We start from the raw sequence: 17,217 nt of genomic DNA, 5'->3' as shown, positions 1-17,217 counted from the left end.
TTTTACTTTATGTTTTTAACACTAAACTTTACTACAGCTGGAAATGTAGAAAAATTCAATAGAATAGTTAGAATAGAATATGTTAGGGAATCCACTCTCTGCCACCAAAATGTTAGGGAAAATGCTATGTATATATATAGGGAAAAATATGTGTGGAAACGTCTGTCACGCACCTGCATGGCTCTGCGGACCTCCTGGGCCTCAGGCCCCCGAAGATATCTTCGCCAGATCTCCAGTCTCACAGTAGGTTTCACAGTAGGATTCACAGTAGGTTTCACAGTTCTAATTTATTTTAATTCACAACAAATGCGCGCGCGCGTCATGTCCGCCGTACGTTCAGTTCAGTACTAGGTAACGGAGGGGAAGTAAAAGCGCGGGAACACAAACTAACGGATTCTAATATAATAATCTGTGCTTACGATGATACAGGGTAGATTTTGAACATAATAGAATAAAACAAAAAATCCTGGTATTGATTTTTTGTTTTATTCTATAGAATTCTAAGAATGGGTGGGTCTACATAAAACAGAAAAATATGGCAAAGGGTCTACGACACAAGTAAGTTTGGGAACCGCTGTACTAGACAATAGTTATGGCAAGATGGCCGCCGGTCGTTGACTCCACCATGGTGACCATGACTCGCAAACTTGATACTCAATGTTACGTCGCCATCGCTGCATTTATTTGGCGCAATTTTTGACCAACTTGACAAAAGACGTATTCGATTTGATCGTATTTTTAAAATGGGATGTTTTGAATTTAATACCTTATATTCGTTTAGGGAGTAAATAGGTTTTTATTATGACGTCGCCGTGCCTAGATTTGTTTGCTGGAAATTTTTACCAATTTAAAAAAAGACTAATTACATTTTGCCGTATTTTTAAGAAGCCCTTCTTAAAAATACGGCTAAATGTAATCAGTCTTAATTATAAAAAACGGGTCTATTAGGTAGAATGCCGCGGGTATAGCTTGTATAAAATGTCTGTTTTAGCTATCGACCTTGACCGTTGTTAACAATATTCATATATTCAACATAAACATAAATATAGTAACATATAAATTTAATTATGACATAATGTAATGATGTTATATAATTAATATGTATGACAGAACATGTTTAATGAATGTTAATGAAATGCACCCGCCTGCACTAACGGTATACGCTGGCGGGGCACCAGTGGAGGATGATAGGATGGAGGTCAGAACAGCTTCAGGCTCTTATAAAATAATAGGTGTGATACAGTGAAAGTACCAGGATAACATGAAGTTACAGGCAGTTAGGTGATCTGTTCATTTATGTAGGCAAGCGTTGATCCTTTCTACATATTATAGAACTGATGGTCTTCCATGATGGAACGGTGCACCCGCCTGCACTAACAGTATACGCTGGCGGGGCACCAGTGGAGGATGATAGGATGGAGGTCAGAACAGCTCCAAGCTCTTATAAAATAATAGGTGTGATACAGTGAAAGTACCAGGACAACATGAAGTTAGAGGCAGTTAGGTGATCTGTTCATTTGTGTAGGCAATCGTTGATCATTTCTACATATTATAGAACCGATGGTCTTCCATGATGGAACGGTGCACCCGTTTGTACTAATGGTATACGCTGGCGGGGCACCAGTGGAGGATGATAGGATAAGTCAGGGAGATAGCCAATTGTAACAAATTCACCAGGAATTTGTCATGGTTTCCAGGGGGAAGTGCGTGGTCAATCTAACATAGTACATTGCTAGCAATCTCCTACCCGATGGTTGTGGGTTCAATTCCTCGCACGGTGCAAACATTTGTATTCATGAGTATGATTGTTTGTATCGGTCTAGATGTTTTCTATGAATATTATGTATGTATTTACAAAAAAATATCTATGTATTTGTATCAGTTGTCTAGTACCCATAACACGATATCTGCTTAACTTGAGACTTAATGGCGAGGTATTAATTGTCCAATCCTTACTAATATTATAACTGCGAAAGTAACTCTGTCTGTCTGTCTGTCTGTCTGTCTGCGCTAACGGTTTAGGCTGGCGAGGCACCAGTGGATAATGATAAGATGAGAATGAAGTCAAGTCATCACATTCATTTATTTAGCCCATCCTGGCAAATTAACTAGGAATTTACCACGAGTTTTTCCAGAGGGAACTGCATGGAGGTCAACCTGACATAGTATTATTGTCTGTCTGTCTCGCTTTCATGTTAAAACTACTGAACCGATTTAAACAAAATTTGGAACACAGATAGTTTAGACCCTGAGAAAGGACATAGGCTACTTTTTAATGCTAAAAAAGGGTTGTAAGGGGTTGAAAGGGGAGATGAAAGTTTGTATGGAATATTGTCATTTTTAAATCTAGAACGATAAAAAAAATTTCTTTTGCTTTTAAATAATTGAATATTTTTTCTTCATTTGGTCACTACAATACGCGGACGAAGTCGCCGGCACAGCTAGTATTATATATTTGTAGGCTACCAACCTCCTTGCATTGACTAGCCATATAACACAGATACATTTAATAAAAAGTATATTGTAAAAATGACAAATTCATTCGCTTGCAAATTACTGATTTAAATAAGTTAATTAAATTAATTATTATTTGTTATTTTTAATTCTGATATTATATACACCGTTATATATTCAGTCTTTCATTACTATTCACTCCTTCTGTATATCAACACGCCAACCAAACCACATATTTATTATTATTTATTTATTTATTAAAATTTTTAATGCACAAATATATAAATAAAGGTACACATGGCGGACTTAACGCCTTGAGGCATTTTCTCACAGTCAACCATTGGGCAAACAGAGATTAAGAAATTGAAATTGAAATCTATAAAAAAACAAAATAAAAAGAAGATCACTTTAATATGATTAAATATAAATACATATGCGAATATACTTTTAAACTATAATACATAATATGAATAAATAATCTATAATATATAAAGCTGCGTACGTACCTACATACATACATACATACAAATACACATACAATTGTAAATTTATCAAAAATCAAATCAACAGGGAAATTCAGATGCATAGAGGTAGGTAGAGGGTGGAGGAATAATACTACAAGGATAACAGGAGCCTACACTAGTTCTGGGAAAGGTGTTTGCGTAATTTGGATTTGAATGTGAATTTTGAAGAGCTGGACTTAATGTCAAGGGGTAACTCGTTACTGTGCTTAATGGCCTGTAAAGTGAAAGATTTAGAAATGAAAGCTCGTATGATGAGCAGGAACGTGGAGAAGTAAATTCCTAAACGGACGAAGGTTACGATAAGAGATGTATATTTCATAAAACCATTCTCAAATATAAGAATGTGAGAACCATAAATTGCCCATAGGCAATAATTACAGAGCATAGACTCGTCTTTGTTGCTTCCTACGCGTCTTACATTATTCAAAGGCGAATGACCCCAACTAATTTGATTATACCGGTCAAAAATTGTATGTAATTTCGTTAAGCCGCTTCCTTGGTAGGGCCTCTGGGCATAAGGCGCGTAATACACTATCGTATCTAGAATCTACGCGTTTTTAATGTCGTGAACTGTTCAAAGAGGGGGGAAAATGAACAGAGGTGAATGGAAGAGAAAAACATTACGTCGACCACAAATAAATGTGATAAGGAAGAAGCAGATGACTAATCCTTATACTAGCTGAACTGGACCCTACCGTCCAGTTAATAACAAAGTGACAAGGGGAGGTGTTGGTAATGTGGACTCATGACCCCATTACTAGCAATGTGCCATGTCAGGTTGACCTCCACGCGGTCCCCCTGGAAACCATCATGATAAATTCCTGGTAAAATTGTCACGAGGGGCTAACTGACCTGACCTCATGCTCATCTTATCATCCTCCACTAGTGCTCCGCCAGCGTATACCGTTAGCGCAGGCGGGTGCATCATTCCATTATCATACACATAAAAAACTGTTCAAAGTATGGAGGAAAGAAGATTGTTAGTAATGTGGACTGATGATCCCATTGCTAGCGATGTACCGTGTCAGGTTGACATCGACGCGGTTCCCCTGGAAACCGTCATGATAAATTCTTGAATTTGTTACGATGGGCTAACTGACCTGACCTCATGTTCATTTCGTCCTCCACTGGTGCCCCGCCAGCGTAAACCGATAGCGCAGGCGGGTGCACCATACCATTATCATCCATAAAAAAAAGCTATTTAAAGTAGGCAATAACAGTGTGCTGGCCGCTGCCCCCGGGAGTCGGAAGGCGCGTCGGCAGGCACCGAGTCGCTGGTACGCCCGGACGTCAATCTATCCTCCTCGAGGTGAGAGAGTGCCCTTTTCAAAGCACTCCCTACCTGAAGGGCCTCAATCAACGCCGCGGGCGCGTTGCGGGTGAAGGACCAGGTGCCTCTTTATAGGCACCACGATGATTCGTCCTGAGAAGGACGTTTACACGATGCTGATGCGACGGTGACACGATGCGATGACACGATGCGTGAAAAGGGTTGTGACGACTATGCTTGACGACGGTGATGATGGACGGGCAGTAAATGAGAAAACGGTTCTTGTGGTTCAGAATGCAGAGGCGAGGAGAATTTCTTCAGTGGTTGATTTTGCTATTCAGAAGTCGAGTTCGCTATTCGCTAATCGAGGTCAGATTCGCTATCCTGAGGTCAGATTCGCTATTCAGAGGTTGAATTCGCTATGATTTGTAGCGCTTTTGGACGCTACTTATATACGATTTTTGGCTACTAGCCAGCGGACCCTTGGCCGCCCTATTCTCCTCACCCCTTTATATAATTTTTATTATATTTTATCAATCTTACATTTTGTGTTTACAATTTGTGCATCAAACGACAATACCATCTTTAATTTACATTTTTATTATGATGTGTGCGCTGCGCGACGTGCGGTTTAGGAATAATTCGCGATTTCGCGGATCGCGCCTTTTATATGACCTCGCTCCCCTTCCCCCTCATATATATATAGCGCGGGAGAGCGAGGTCGCGCGTCAGTCGAACGAATGCTGCCGCGCAACGCACATTACAATTATTATTACATATCTACAAATGAAATGATACTATAAAAAGATCCCTATGTATTTTGGGATCTATTTTTTATACTATATTCTATTCTGTTTCTATTTGCCGACCTATTTATTTTTAGGGGATTGAAACCACAACCATTATAATCATTTATTTGTCATCTTATCCTATATATCCAAGCATTTTCGTAAATAATAACATAAAGTACTTAAATCTCTATAAACTTATCCCTATCGAATCTACTATTCTTAAGGTGTTACTATGTAACAATTGTACTATTTATAAATTTGCTATCTCTAATCGAACTTATTTCTACAATCTATGACTATACATAATCTTTAAGCGGTGGTCCGGAACATTATTCTCCCGCCGCTGCAGCGGTCGTCGAGGGCGCTGCAGGAGCCTTGTCTGGTTCCGGAACCCGCTCTTCACTATCAGCAACTCCCGTTGGCAGGACCACGAGTCGTTTGGTTGGCCTCCTCAGCACGCCATTCTTGGTCTGGATGTCGGCCACTCGGATGACGCCGTCTGGGCCGGGAAACACTGCTATTACCCTCCCGCGCGGCCATGTGTTGCGCGGGAGATTGGAGTCGACGATCAGGACTAAGTCCCCGATGCGCAGAGGTTGCCCCGTGCCGCGGGGCTCCCGCCGGTGTTGAAGTTCCGGTAGGTACTCCCGGAGCCATCGGCTCCAGAAGTGGTCTGCTAGCCGTTGCGCTCTCTTCCAGTGACTCCGGCTATCGATATCGGTGTCTCCAAAACTTCCCGGAGTTTGCACTTTGCCCGAACCACCCAGTAGAAAGTGGTTAGGCGTGATGGCTTCCTCGTCGTCCGGGTCAGTTGATACATGTGTGAGCGGACGGCTATTCACGGTATATTCCGCCTCACACAGCAGTGTGACTAATGTTTCTTCCGAAGGGTGCCGCTCATGCAGTGTGGCGGCTAATGCTGTTTTCACGGAGCGGATGAGACGTTCCCACGCTCCGCCCATGAATGGTGCGCTGGGGCTGATGAACCGCCAGCGTATACGATGATTAGCCGCGTCTTCGCGACTTGCTTCTATGGCGGCGCGACGTAGCTCTGCGTCTGCGCCGTGGAAGTTGGTCCCATTGTCGGACCAGATCTCGGTTGGCTTCCCTCGTCGGGCCATCATCCGCCTGAGTGCGGATATTGCGGAGTCTGTGGACAATGAAGTGGTTAACTCTAAATGTACTGCTCGCGTTGTCAAGCATGTGAACAACGCGACGTAGCGTTTGTGGTGTTGTCGCCCCACGGTGACACTAAGAGGCCCGAAGAAGTCCACGCCTGTGTATGTGAATGGCCTCTGGTGATGGGCGAGTCGGCTGACCGGATGGTCTCCGGTGGGCGGGATCGATGCTGTTGCGCGTCGTAGTCGGCACAGTTGACATCGCTTGACGATGCTGCGAATTGTCGGTCTCGCTCGAAGTATCCAATAATGCTGTCGAGCTTCGTTCATCACCAACTCGACTCCGGCGTGGTGATGTGTTCTATGCACCCAGTCCAGGTACAACTGGGTATATCGATGATTCCCATCCAGGACTATCGGTTTCTTCATGCTATCTGTAACATCGACGACTGCTGCTATTCTTGATTTCAACTTGATGTAACCGTCTTCTTCGATCACCGCTAGTGGTTTCAGTCTGCTATTGTTATCGACTGTCCCTTTACCGCGGAGTGTTTCTATTTCGTTCTTGAACGATTCTTGTTGCGCGGCCCGTATCCACAATTGTTCCGCGCGTCGTATATATTCCGCAGTTAATTTGACGAAATTTCTTTCTTCACTATTGTCGAACCTCGGCGCTGTCTGTACTATTTTGCGAGCCGTCTTCTTATTCCACGCCGGGTCCTTCTCTATATTGCGCGCTGTGCGCCTATAATGTACCGCGTTTTGTGAGGCGGTGTTTTTTCTATTTTCGACTGCTTCGCGTAACCGGTCGATGAACTGCAACACGCGTGCTGTGGCTCGTAGCAGTCGCAGCCATGACGTGAAGCGTGTGATGTCCGGGAGTACGCCGCTGTCTGTTGTGTTGCTATCGCCTGTGTATACCATGTGCGTGCGTTCTTCTCCGGTGTCTGTTGTTATGCCACCAGACTCATCTTGCCCGGGCCAATCTTCCTGCGGCTTGTATAGGAACTGGGGTCCGGTGAACCATCGGTGTTCCGTGTCGAAATCCGTGGGCACTCCTCGAGTTGCGTCATCGGCCACGTTGTGACGCGTAGGTACCCATTTCCATTCGTTCGCTTTCGTTTCTTCTTCTATTTCCGCGACTCTATGCGCCACGAATGGTTTGAATGTGCGTGGACCAGCCCTTAACCACGCTAATACTGTTCTTGAATCGCTCCAGAAGTATCGACGGTCCGGTTTAATCTGGTATTCTTCTGTAGCCGTGCGTGCTAACCGGCAACCCAGGACAGCGGCTTGCAACTCGAGTCTTGGTATAGATACTATCTTCAGAGGTGAAACTCGCGCCTTGGCTATGGCGAGTGTCACGTGAATGTTGCCGTCCTTGTCTTGCACTCTCCAATACACGGCGGCGGCGTAGGCGTTCTCGCTTGCGTCTACGAATGTGTGCAGTTCCCTGGATGACGCGCTGCTCAGCTCCGGATGACATCGTGGCACGTTGATATGGCGTAAATTGACTAAGTGCTGTGTCCACTTCGTCCAGTCTTCGGCTAACTTCTCAGGCAATTTCTCGTCCCAACCGATGCCGATTCGCCATGTTTCTTGTAAAATGCCTTTCGCTTGCACGGTGACGGGTGATGCTAATCCTAGTGGGTCGAAGAGAGACATGACCGTACGGAGGGCTTCTCTCTTCGTCGGTGTGCGACTTCTGTTGACTATCTCTTGCGGAATTCGGGCCATATTTAAGTTGAAGCCCAATGTGTCCGTGGCGGGCCTCCATGTGAGGCCTAATATTTTCTCTTCTTTGTCGGCTCTATCTATGGAGACGGTCCTATCTTCTATTCTTGTGCTGTTGTATTTTTCTTGTAGTTGTGGGCTGTTCGATGTCCACTTCCTTAAATGGAATTTTGCTTTCCTATGTACGGTGTCAACTTCATGGGTGATTTTTATAGCTTCTTCCTCTGTTTGGAAACTTTGAAGGTAATCATCCATATAGTGGTTATGGATAATTGCGTCGGCTGCTCTTGGATATTGTTCCTTGTGTTGTTCTGCGTTGTGGTTCTTGATGTACAAAGCGATGCACGGTGAGCAGGCGGCGCCGAAGATCACTGCCTTCATTCTATATTCGCGGGGTGGTCCCTCCCGCCGGTGTTGTCGCCACAGGAACCGCAGGACATCTCTATCTTCTTCGTTGATTTCTATTCGTAGAAACATTTCTTCTATATCTGCGGCGACGGCTATTGGATGTTGTCTGAATCGCATTAACACTCCTGGTAACGATTGAAGTAAGTCCGGACCGGTCAGCAGATGATCGTTGAGTGACGTCCCCCTGGCGCGAGCGGCTGCATCGAAGACTGGACGAACTTTCCCCGGCTTAGCTGGATGAAGCACGGGAAAGTGCGGAAGATACCAGGTGCGGGCGTCCGATGGGGTGGTGGCGGCTTCTTCTGCGTAGCCTTTTTCTATTAGGAGCGCTATTTGTCGCTCGTATTCTTCTTTCAGCTGTGGATTCCTATCTATTTTCTTCTCTGTGCTGTACAGCCTGTTGAGCGCCGCATCGTAGTTGTTCGGCAACTCGACTTTATCTGTTTTCCACAGTAGCGATGTACTATATCCCCCATCTGGCAGAGCGCGAGTCTTCTTCTGTAGTATCTGTAGTGCTCGCTCTTGAGGGTCGGCGCGTGTCTTTCTTGGCAGCACGCCTAGTGATTCTATAGAGAAATATCTTCTTAATTCCTCTTCTATTCTATCCTCGGCCCCCTCACGTATATGATATACATGGTGGACTTGATGGCCGAGACTGCGAGTGGACGCTCCATGCAGCACCCATCCGAGCGGAGTTTTCGATGCGACTGGTTGTGACGAAGATCCTCGGCGAACTTCTATGGCCAGTAACAGTTCCCAATTGTCTTGGCCGATGAGGATCGTTGGTGTGGCGTCGTGGTAACACAGTATCTTCTTGATGCCAGCCAGGTGTTGACATCGTCGGATATCCCTTTCTTCTATTTGTTGTTTGGCGAGTTTGAGTCCCTTCATTGTCCTGGCGGAGATCTCATACTCCTCTTCTGAACCGCATAACGTTAGAGTTACGCGTCTCGAACTATTTGTTCGAACCGTTGCGCCGGCCAGTGCTTCTATTTTCAGTGGTTCTGTCGGCCCCTCCGCGCCGACTCTTGTGGCTATTTCCTCATCTATGAGGGTGATGGTAGATCCATCGTCGAGGAGGGCGAAAGTGTCGATGCTGGCCCGCGGTCCGACTATTTTCACCGGCAGTATTTTGAGATAACTGCGCGGCGAACGTGTGAGCGAGACGCCTGTCGATACTGTTGCTGTCTCTGTCTTCTGTGTCTCGCTCGCTGCCCTGTAGTGCAACAATTTGTGATGCATACGTGGACAGTCATCTATTCCGCAAGTCTTCGTCTTGCAGTTATGTGTCTGTGTTCGATATTGTAGGCATCGGAAACACAGACGTTGCGCCTTCGCTATTTCCCAACGCCCGTAGCTATTTTCTTTCTTGAATTTTTCACACTGTTGCGCCGCCGTGTGCGAATTTGATTTGCACACGGGACACGTTGGCTTGTGGCGGGGTGGGCTGTCCGTCTTGCTCGCTGTATGTGTTCGCTGCGGACGGATTTGAACACGACGACTTTCCGACGGCTTCGGTTTGTCGTCCATGCTTGCTATCTTCATGGGTTCGGCGCTTACGCTATAAATTTCAGCTTCTATCTTCACGAAGTTGTAGTACTGTACTAAATCCGGTACGTCTTCGTGAGCTTGCTGCTGGCAGTAGACATACCACCTATGTCGAATGTTCGGCGGTAGTTTTTCTATTAATAACTTCGCCACTTCCGGGTTGTATAGGAAGTTGATCTTCTTCAACGTCTTCAATGACACGATGCTATTCTTGACGGCTGTGGCGAATCTGCAGAACTCCCCCGGTGTGTCCTTCGGTGGTGGAAGACTCCGCAGCTTTGCTATTTCGACTTCTGCTATGTTGTTCGGTCGACCGAAGGTGAGCTCCAACTCGTGCATGATCTCTTCGGCCGGCGTGTTTGCTATTAGGAGGCTCTTCATTGCTGACCTAGCCTCCCCTCGTAAGGCTCTCCGGAGCCTTTCTATGTTCTGCGACGGCGTTAGATACCCCGCAGATTCTTCGTAGGCTGCCTTGAAGGCCAGCCAATCTGTATGCGCCCCGTAGAACGGTGTGAGTTCCCCTCTATACTGTGCTGCTAGGGGACCCGACGTTGACGCTTGTGGGTGCGGCGCGACGGCCGCTAGCGACGATGTAGTCGCCCTGACGATTTCGGTTACTGCAGTTGCGAGATCACCAACTTGAATGGTGTCTGTGGGTGCCAATCGTTGGTGAGTTTCTATGGTACCCCGAAGCGGCTCCTCTATTCTCGCCGGTGTGGGCCTCTTCGGTGGATTCGGTGGTGCTTCTGGTGGAGGCGGTGGTGGCTCGGACTGCTGCTCGAGCCATTCGACGACCCTATTGTGGCCGTCTTGCGATGCTGGTTCCGACGGTTCTTCGTCTTCTTCTCCGAAGGCTTCCAGTCGGGCTAGCTTGGCCTCCGCCAACTGTAATCGATAGCGAATGACCTCTTCTCGGGCGATAGCGATTTGTTTCTGTCTCTCCTTTTCTCTATCGGAGAGCTGTGATCGCGCCGTTGTTTGTTGAACGACGGTTTCTTCGACGTCTTGTGTCCCTTGTGGCGACCTCGGCGGTATGCTATGTCGAATAGGGAACGGGTTTTCCCTCCGCGGTGGGTCTGGGACCTGTTCTGCATCTGTTTGATGCTCTTCTGTCTTCTCCTCTTGCATCTTGCCAGTTCTGCTTCGTGTGACGGGCATCTTCTATTTTGTCTTCTATTCTTCTTGATCCGGCTCGAAGGACCAGCAGATGTGCTGGCCGCTGCCCCCGGGAGTCGGAAGGCGCGTCGGCAGGCACCGAGTCGCTGGTACGCCCGGACGTCAATCTATCCTCCTCGAGGTGAGAGAGTGCCCTTTTCAAAGCACTCCCTACCTGAAGGGCCTCAATCAACGCCGCGGGCGCGTTGCGGGTGAAGGACCAGGTGCCTCTTTATAGGCACCACGATGATTCGTCCTGAGAAGGACGTTTACACGATGCTGATGCGACGGTGACACGATGCGATGACACGATGCGTGAAAAGGGTTGTGACGACTATGCTTGACGACGGTGATGATGGACGGGCAGTAAATGAGAAAACGGTTCTTGTGGTTCAGAATGCAGAGGCGAGGAGAATTTCTTCAGTGGTTGATTTTGCTATTCAGAAGTCGAGTTCGCTATTCGCTAATCGAGGTCAGATTCGCTATCCTGAGGTCAGATTCGCTATTCAGAGGTTGAATTCGCTATGATTTGTAGCGCTTTTGGACGCTACTTATATACGATTTTTGGCTACTAGCCAGCGGACCCTTGGCCGCCCTATTCTCCTCACCCCTTTATATAATTTTTATTATATTTTATCAATCTTACATTTTGTGTTTACAATTTGTGCATCAAACGACAATACCATCTTTAATTTACATTTTTATTATGATGTGTGCGCTGCGCGACGTGCGGTTTAGGAATAATTCGCGATTTCGCGGATCGCGCCTTTTATATGACCTCGCTCCCCTTCCCCCTCATATATATATAGCGCGGGAGAGCGAGGTCGCGCGTCAGTCGAACGAATGCTGCCGCGCAACGCACATTACAATTATTATTACATATCTACAAATGAAATGATACTATAAAAAGATCCCTATGTATTTTGGGATCTATTTTTTATACTATATTCTATTCTGTTTCTATTTGCCGACCTATTTATTTTTAGGGGATTGAAACCACAACCATTATAATCATTTATTTGTCATCTTATCCTATATATCCAAGCATTTTCGTAAATAATAACATAAAGTACTTAAATCTCTATAAACTTATCCCTATCGAATCTACTATTCTTAAGGTGTTACTATGTAACAATTGTACTATTTATAAATTTGCTATCTCTAATCGAACTTATTTCTACAATCTATGACTATACATAATCTTTAAGCGGTGGTCCGGAACAAACAGGAATAATCATATTTTTAAATCTATAAAGATATATGTATAATTATAGATAAATATAGCTATATTATTTTTTATAATACATGCCGTATTATAAAAAAAATATTTCGTCATAATCATAATGAATTAAAGTGAGAATGGCTTTTTATAACAGTTCTATCCTAGAGGAGGTGGGTATTTGCAACATATCTTATTATCGTTTATTAAAATTTTAATTATTATAACAAAGAGTTAAACACATTACAGATATATATATAGTTATTTATTCACGTTTTGATTTTAATTCTAAAGTTTCCAATGTAAATATTAATAAATGTAGGTATAATCATTATATTTAATTATCTAGTTTCTTTAATCAAATTCATTTAAACAATTATAGGATACGTTGAATTTTATTGGAATTTGTCTGCAATAATTATATCTAAATACCAATCTTCGAATATAATGTAACAAACTTTGGAATCTACTGTTAACCTTTCACTTCAACGGTTTCGGAATGAATACTCAACAACAAGAATCTGCATTATAAGATGGCGTTCTAAAATCGGTAAAGTAGTATTAGTGGGGACGAGTGCGCCGCTAGCGTCATCTAGTTTCACAATATTACAACTGCGGGTAATTTTAATAATTAATACTGCTTTGGCGTTGGTGCTTGCTTCCAGCGCCATCTATATCCGGAGCTAGCGATAACATTCGGTCATCCTGCTAACGCGTTCGTCCTCGGACAGCGTTAAAGTCTGATGCATGATCTGAGAACAAATTATAACCATTATTTGATAGTTTTATTCATGTAACCGGTAATATAAATATTCTTTTAACTTTTTATTAATGCCCACGATTGCTCAAACATCCTGCAGAGAGCCAGGTAGCAGCGAAAGTAGTTATTCCATCGGCGGCCAACTAATCCCGCCATGGCTTGAGCTAGATGATTCCAGATCATCTCAGCTGTGTATCGCCATGTGTACTACGGTGTTCACTTTTGGATCTCCGCATACATACTATCCCCTCACTGCAGGAATTAGGCGTTCGAAGAGAATGCATTTGACTATATATGACATATTATATGTGTTTGTGCAAGTATAAAGAAAATAAAATTAGGCAATAATAATAATCAAGATGTTCAGGAATGGAACATAATTATATACCACCTTAAATGTTGATAACATTCGGTTCTTCAACGTCCGATATACGTATCCACGGTTTCATGTTTTCTGCACATGAAATACCTTCATAACGCTTTGAAGTTCGTTCCGATCCTCTCATATCAGCGATTTTGTATCTATCATGTCCGAGTACTTCCGTAATTTGAAAGGGACCCTTGTAAAGCGGCATAAGTTTAGTGCTCTGCCCGTTATTTGAACAGCTTGGTACTTTGATTACCACCAAGTCACCAATGCTGTATAAAGGAGCTTCTTTTCTTTTCGCATCAAAGATCTCTTTTTGTCTTTTTGCATCTTTTTGTATATTCGTGTCTACTTTGTTTCTCAATGCCGTGAGGTCAACCGGTAATTCTGTACTGTCATCAATAATACCATCGCTATTCGTACGAATTCGGTATCCGAAGAAAACCTCACTAGGGATGGCAGACGTGGTTTTATTAATCGTGCTATTTATTCCCTGTTGTATGCTAGTGATTTGTTGATCCCATTTATTATTATCAGTGTTTGCACCCAAACTCCGCAATGCCTCTAAAATGGTTAGGTTATATCGCTCAACCTGACCATTTGAGCGTGGTATGGCAGTAGCAATTACATGATTTCTAATATTCCTTTCAGTACAAAAGGCTGTGAAGGCTTTAGAAGTAAAAGCACTTCCCGCATCACTAATCAGTCGTTTAGGATTTCCGAATACTTTAAATATTTTATTGAGCTCATTTATGACAACTTGAGATTTCGTATTTCTAACAGCCGAAATGAAGACAAATTTTGTGAACGAATCGACAATAACTAAAATGTATGAATTTTTATATGTAGATTTTACAAAAGGCCCTACATGATCTAAGTGTAGCGTATGGAATGGCCGGGCATATTTTGGGATTGGGTATAACTTACCGGGTTTTTTTCCATGGATGTTTTTATAATAGATGCAATTCAAGCAGTTTTTAATATATTTAGAAACTGTTCTTTTACAGTGAGGGAACCAATATTTAGATTTTATCCTTTCTAATGTCTTATCTACTGCAAAATGTCCTATGTCGTCATGGTTAGCTCTAATTATTTGCCAGACACACCGTTTAGGTACCAACCATCGCCTACCATACTCTGTTCTTCGGTACACTTTATTTCCGAGTAATTCGTATTGATTAAAAATAGGTTTATTTGTCTCGGCCTCCCCTGATAACAATATTTCTCTAATGCTACAAATGTTCGGGTCTTGTAATTGGACAGACAACATCCAATCACCTTCTGTTATGGACATAACATTATCAGAGTCTACGAAAACATCCTTTTGAACTGGATTGCGACTAAGTGCGTCTACATGTTGCATTTGAGTACCTGGTCTATGTACTATCTCAAAATTAAATTCCTGCGTCTGTAAAACCCACCTCCCTATCCGTGGAATTATCTCTTTTTTAGTTAAGGCGTATCTCACTGCATTACAGTCCGTAATAATTTTAAATTCCGTACCAAGCAGATAATGCCGAAATTTTTGTAAGCCTGTCACAACTGCTAATAATTCAAGCTCAAAGGAATGGTATCGTTTTTCATCACTACTTGTTTGTCGACTATAAAAATGAACTGGTTTTTCACCATCGTTTGTAACTTGAGTCATTATGCAACCTACCCCCTCGCGACTAGCATCTGTATATAAATTAATTGGTAAATTAGGATTAAAGATTTTCAAAACAGCATTATTAATAAGAGACTTTTTAATATCATTTACAGCTTGTTCCTGTTGAGGGCCCCATTCCCAAACTGCATTTTTCTTTAACAAACTGGTTAATGGACTACACAGAAGTGCACATTTCCTGATAAACTTTCTGAAATAGTTTATTAATCCCAAGAATTGGCGTAATTGATGTACGGTCTTAGGTGTAGGGAATTTTTCAATTGCCTTTAATTTTTTTGAACTCGGACAAATCTTATCTTCAGAAATATCATATCCTAGGAATGTAATACTATTTTGAAAGAAAGAGCATTTTTCAATGTTAATTGTTAACCCATTATTTTGTAGAATTTCAAGTACTTTTTCTAAACACGTTATATTCTCTTCTAAAGTCTCAGTTGCGACGAGTAAATCGTCCATGTAACAAATTACTTTTCCAAAACGTAAATTCCCCAAAATTGTATTCATTAATCTCTGGAAAATAGCTGGACCATTACTTAAACCGAATGGCATTCTTAAAAATTCAAAGTGTCCATCCGGTGTAATGAATGCAGTTTTGTGAATGGAGTCCGGTTTAATAGGAATCTGGTGATACCCACTCTTTAAATCTAAAGATGTGAAGAATTTACAGTCACGTAGTCTGTCAATTAAGTCCTCAATCATAGGCATAGGGTAATTTTATTTAATTGACGATAATCAATACATAGTCGTTTTGCTCCAGATGATTTGTCCACTAATAAAGCAGGGCTTGCGTATGCGGAGTTACTAGGTCTAATTATCCCATTTTTAAGTAAGTCATCTGTAATTTCTCGCGTGATTCTCTTTTCAGCTTCAGCCATTCTATATGGCCTGTAAAAAACAGGTTTTGAAGAAGTGAGCACTATTTCCAATTCAACGCTATTGGTTTTTCCCACAGTGGACAAATCATCCGAAACGCAACGTGGGTATTTTGAAATTATTGAATTCAAAATGTTCTCATATTCGTAGGGTACTTTCCTTTTTGTACTCGAGTTGAGGTTAAATATATTTAAAGTTTCCGCTGATTTGAAAGTCAATGAACTTCCTATACGAGTATACATGATAGAACTATCTTCCGTAAAGTTACGACCTATTAATATATTGCATCCCCTAAGCGACTCTATTACATACATTACTATTACTAGTTCAACATTATCAACCTTTAGTGTGACTGCCACCGCTTTAGAAACTTGAGTGGATGTGTTGGTAGTGAACCCAACTAGGTTAATCGGAGAATTTAAGGAAAAGGTTTTCAATTTATATTGTTCAACTAAAGCACTGGTAATTAAAGAGCAATCACTACCCATATCAAAGAAAGCCTCACATTCCCAATTATTAACTAAGACTTTTTTATAAAATTTTTGTTTATTTTCACTTTCATTTATCATTTTTACTTCAGTTTCTAACTTGGGTTTTACTTTAGTTTTACAAGCTTTTTCTAAATGTCCAAACTTTCCACATGAAGTGCAGGAAACATTATCTTTAAGGGTACATTTAGTTCGTTTATGGCCTACTTCACCACAACGAAAACAAGACCAGTTATTAAAATCGGTCAAGCTACTAGTAGGACGGTGAGGTTTTATAGAATCTGATTTGTTATCTACACTGGATACTGCATTGGATGTGTGTCTATTTGCAGGTTTTGTAACCGATTTTTCTGGCATATTCTTGTCAGGGCCAAGAGATACTGTATAAATTTTACCGTGTAAAAATGAGGCTAGGTCATCACAATAACGAAAGCTACCTGCGTCTGCCGCTGTATTAATATTGGGATCTCCTATTGATCCTACTATAATTGATATAATGTCTCGATCTCCAAACTCTAACTGTAACCTATCTATTTTCCCTTTTTGAGTGAAATAAAATTCGTATAAAGATTGATTAGGTAATGGTTTAGTTTCGATCAGATCTTTCAGTAACGCATACATATTCCGCTTGGTTTGAAAAGTATCTGATAATCTATCACGCCAATTTTTCCAACGCCAAGTAGTCCATGAGGTTTCATTTTTTTGCAGGGAATCTAACCATGTTTTAGCAGTATTTCTTAATTTTTGCAATGCTTGGAATTTGATCATACTATTAGCCCACCCAAAAGCACGAGCATTAGCCTCAACCACTTTAATCCACATATCTACATCATCCACTAGTG

General features: G+C 42.5%; 2 protein-coding genes across 2 annotated transcripts in view; one reads left to right on the top strand and one right to left on the bottom strand.

Moving 5' to 3' along the window:
• The window catches only part of LOC131840667 (protein hu-li tai shao), a 109,539-nt gene that overhangs the window by 45,192 nt on the left and 47,130 nt on the right, over positions 1–17,217 (top strand). The window lies entirely within an intron of this gene.
• LOC131840840 (uncharacterized) lies at positions 5,369–11,005 on the bottom strand. Its single transcript, XM_059189035.1, has one exon. The coding sequence runs from the start codon at positions 11,003–11,005 to the stop codon at positions 5,369–5,371; it is 5,637 nt and encodes a 1,878-aa protein (XP_059045018.1).

This window comes from Achroia grisella, unplaced genomic scaffold, assembly GCF_030625045.1.
Source record: "Achroia grisella isolate CSIRO2021 unplaced genomic scaffold, CSIRO_AGI_Agris_v1 utg149, whole genome shotgun sequence".
In the NCBI taxonomy this organism is placed as follows: domain Eukaryota; kingdom Metazoa; phylum Arthropoda; class Insecta; order Lepidoptera; family Pyralidae; genus Achroia; species Achroia grisella.
This window is presented reverse-complemented; position numbering and strand designations above follow the sequence as displayed.

Excerpts from the sequence above, each read along its gene's own strand:
- LOC131840840 (XM_059189035.1), bottom strand. The coding sequence starts at position 11,005 with ATGCCCGTCACACGAAGCAGAACTGGCAAGATGCAAGAGGAGAAGACA.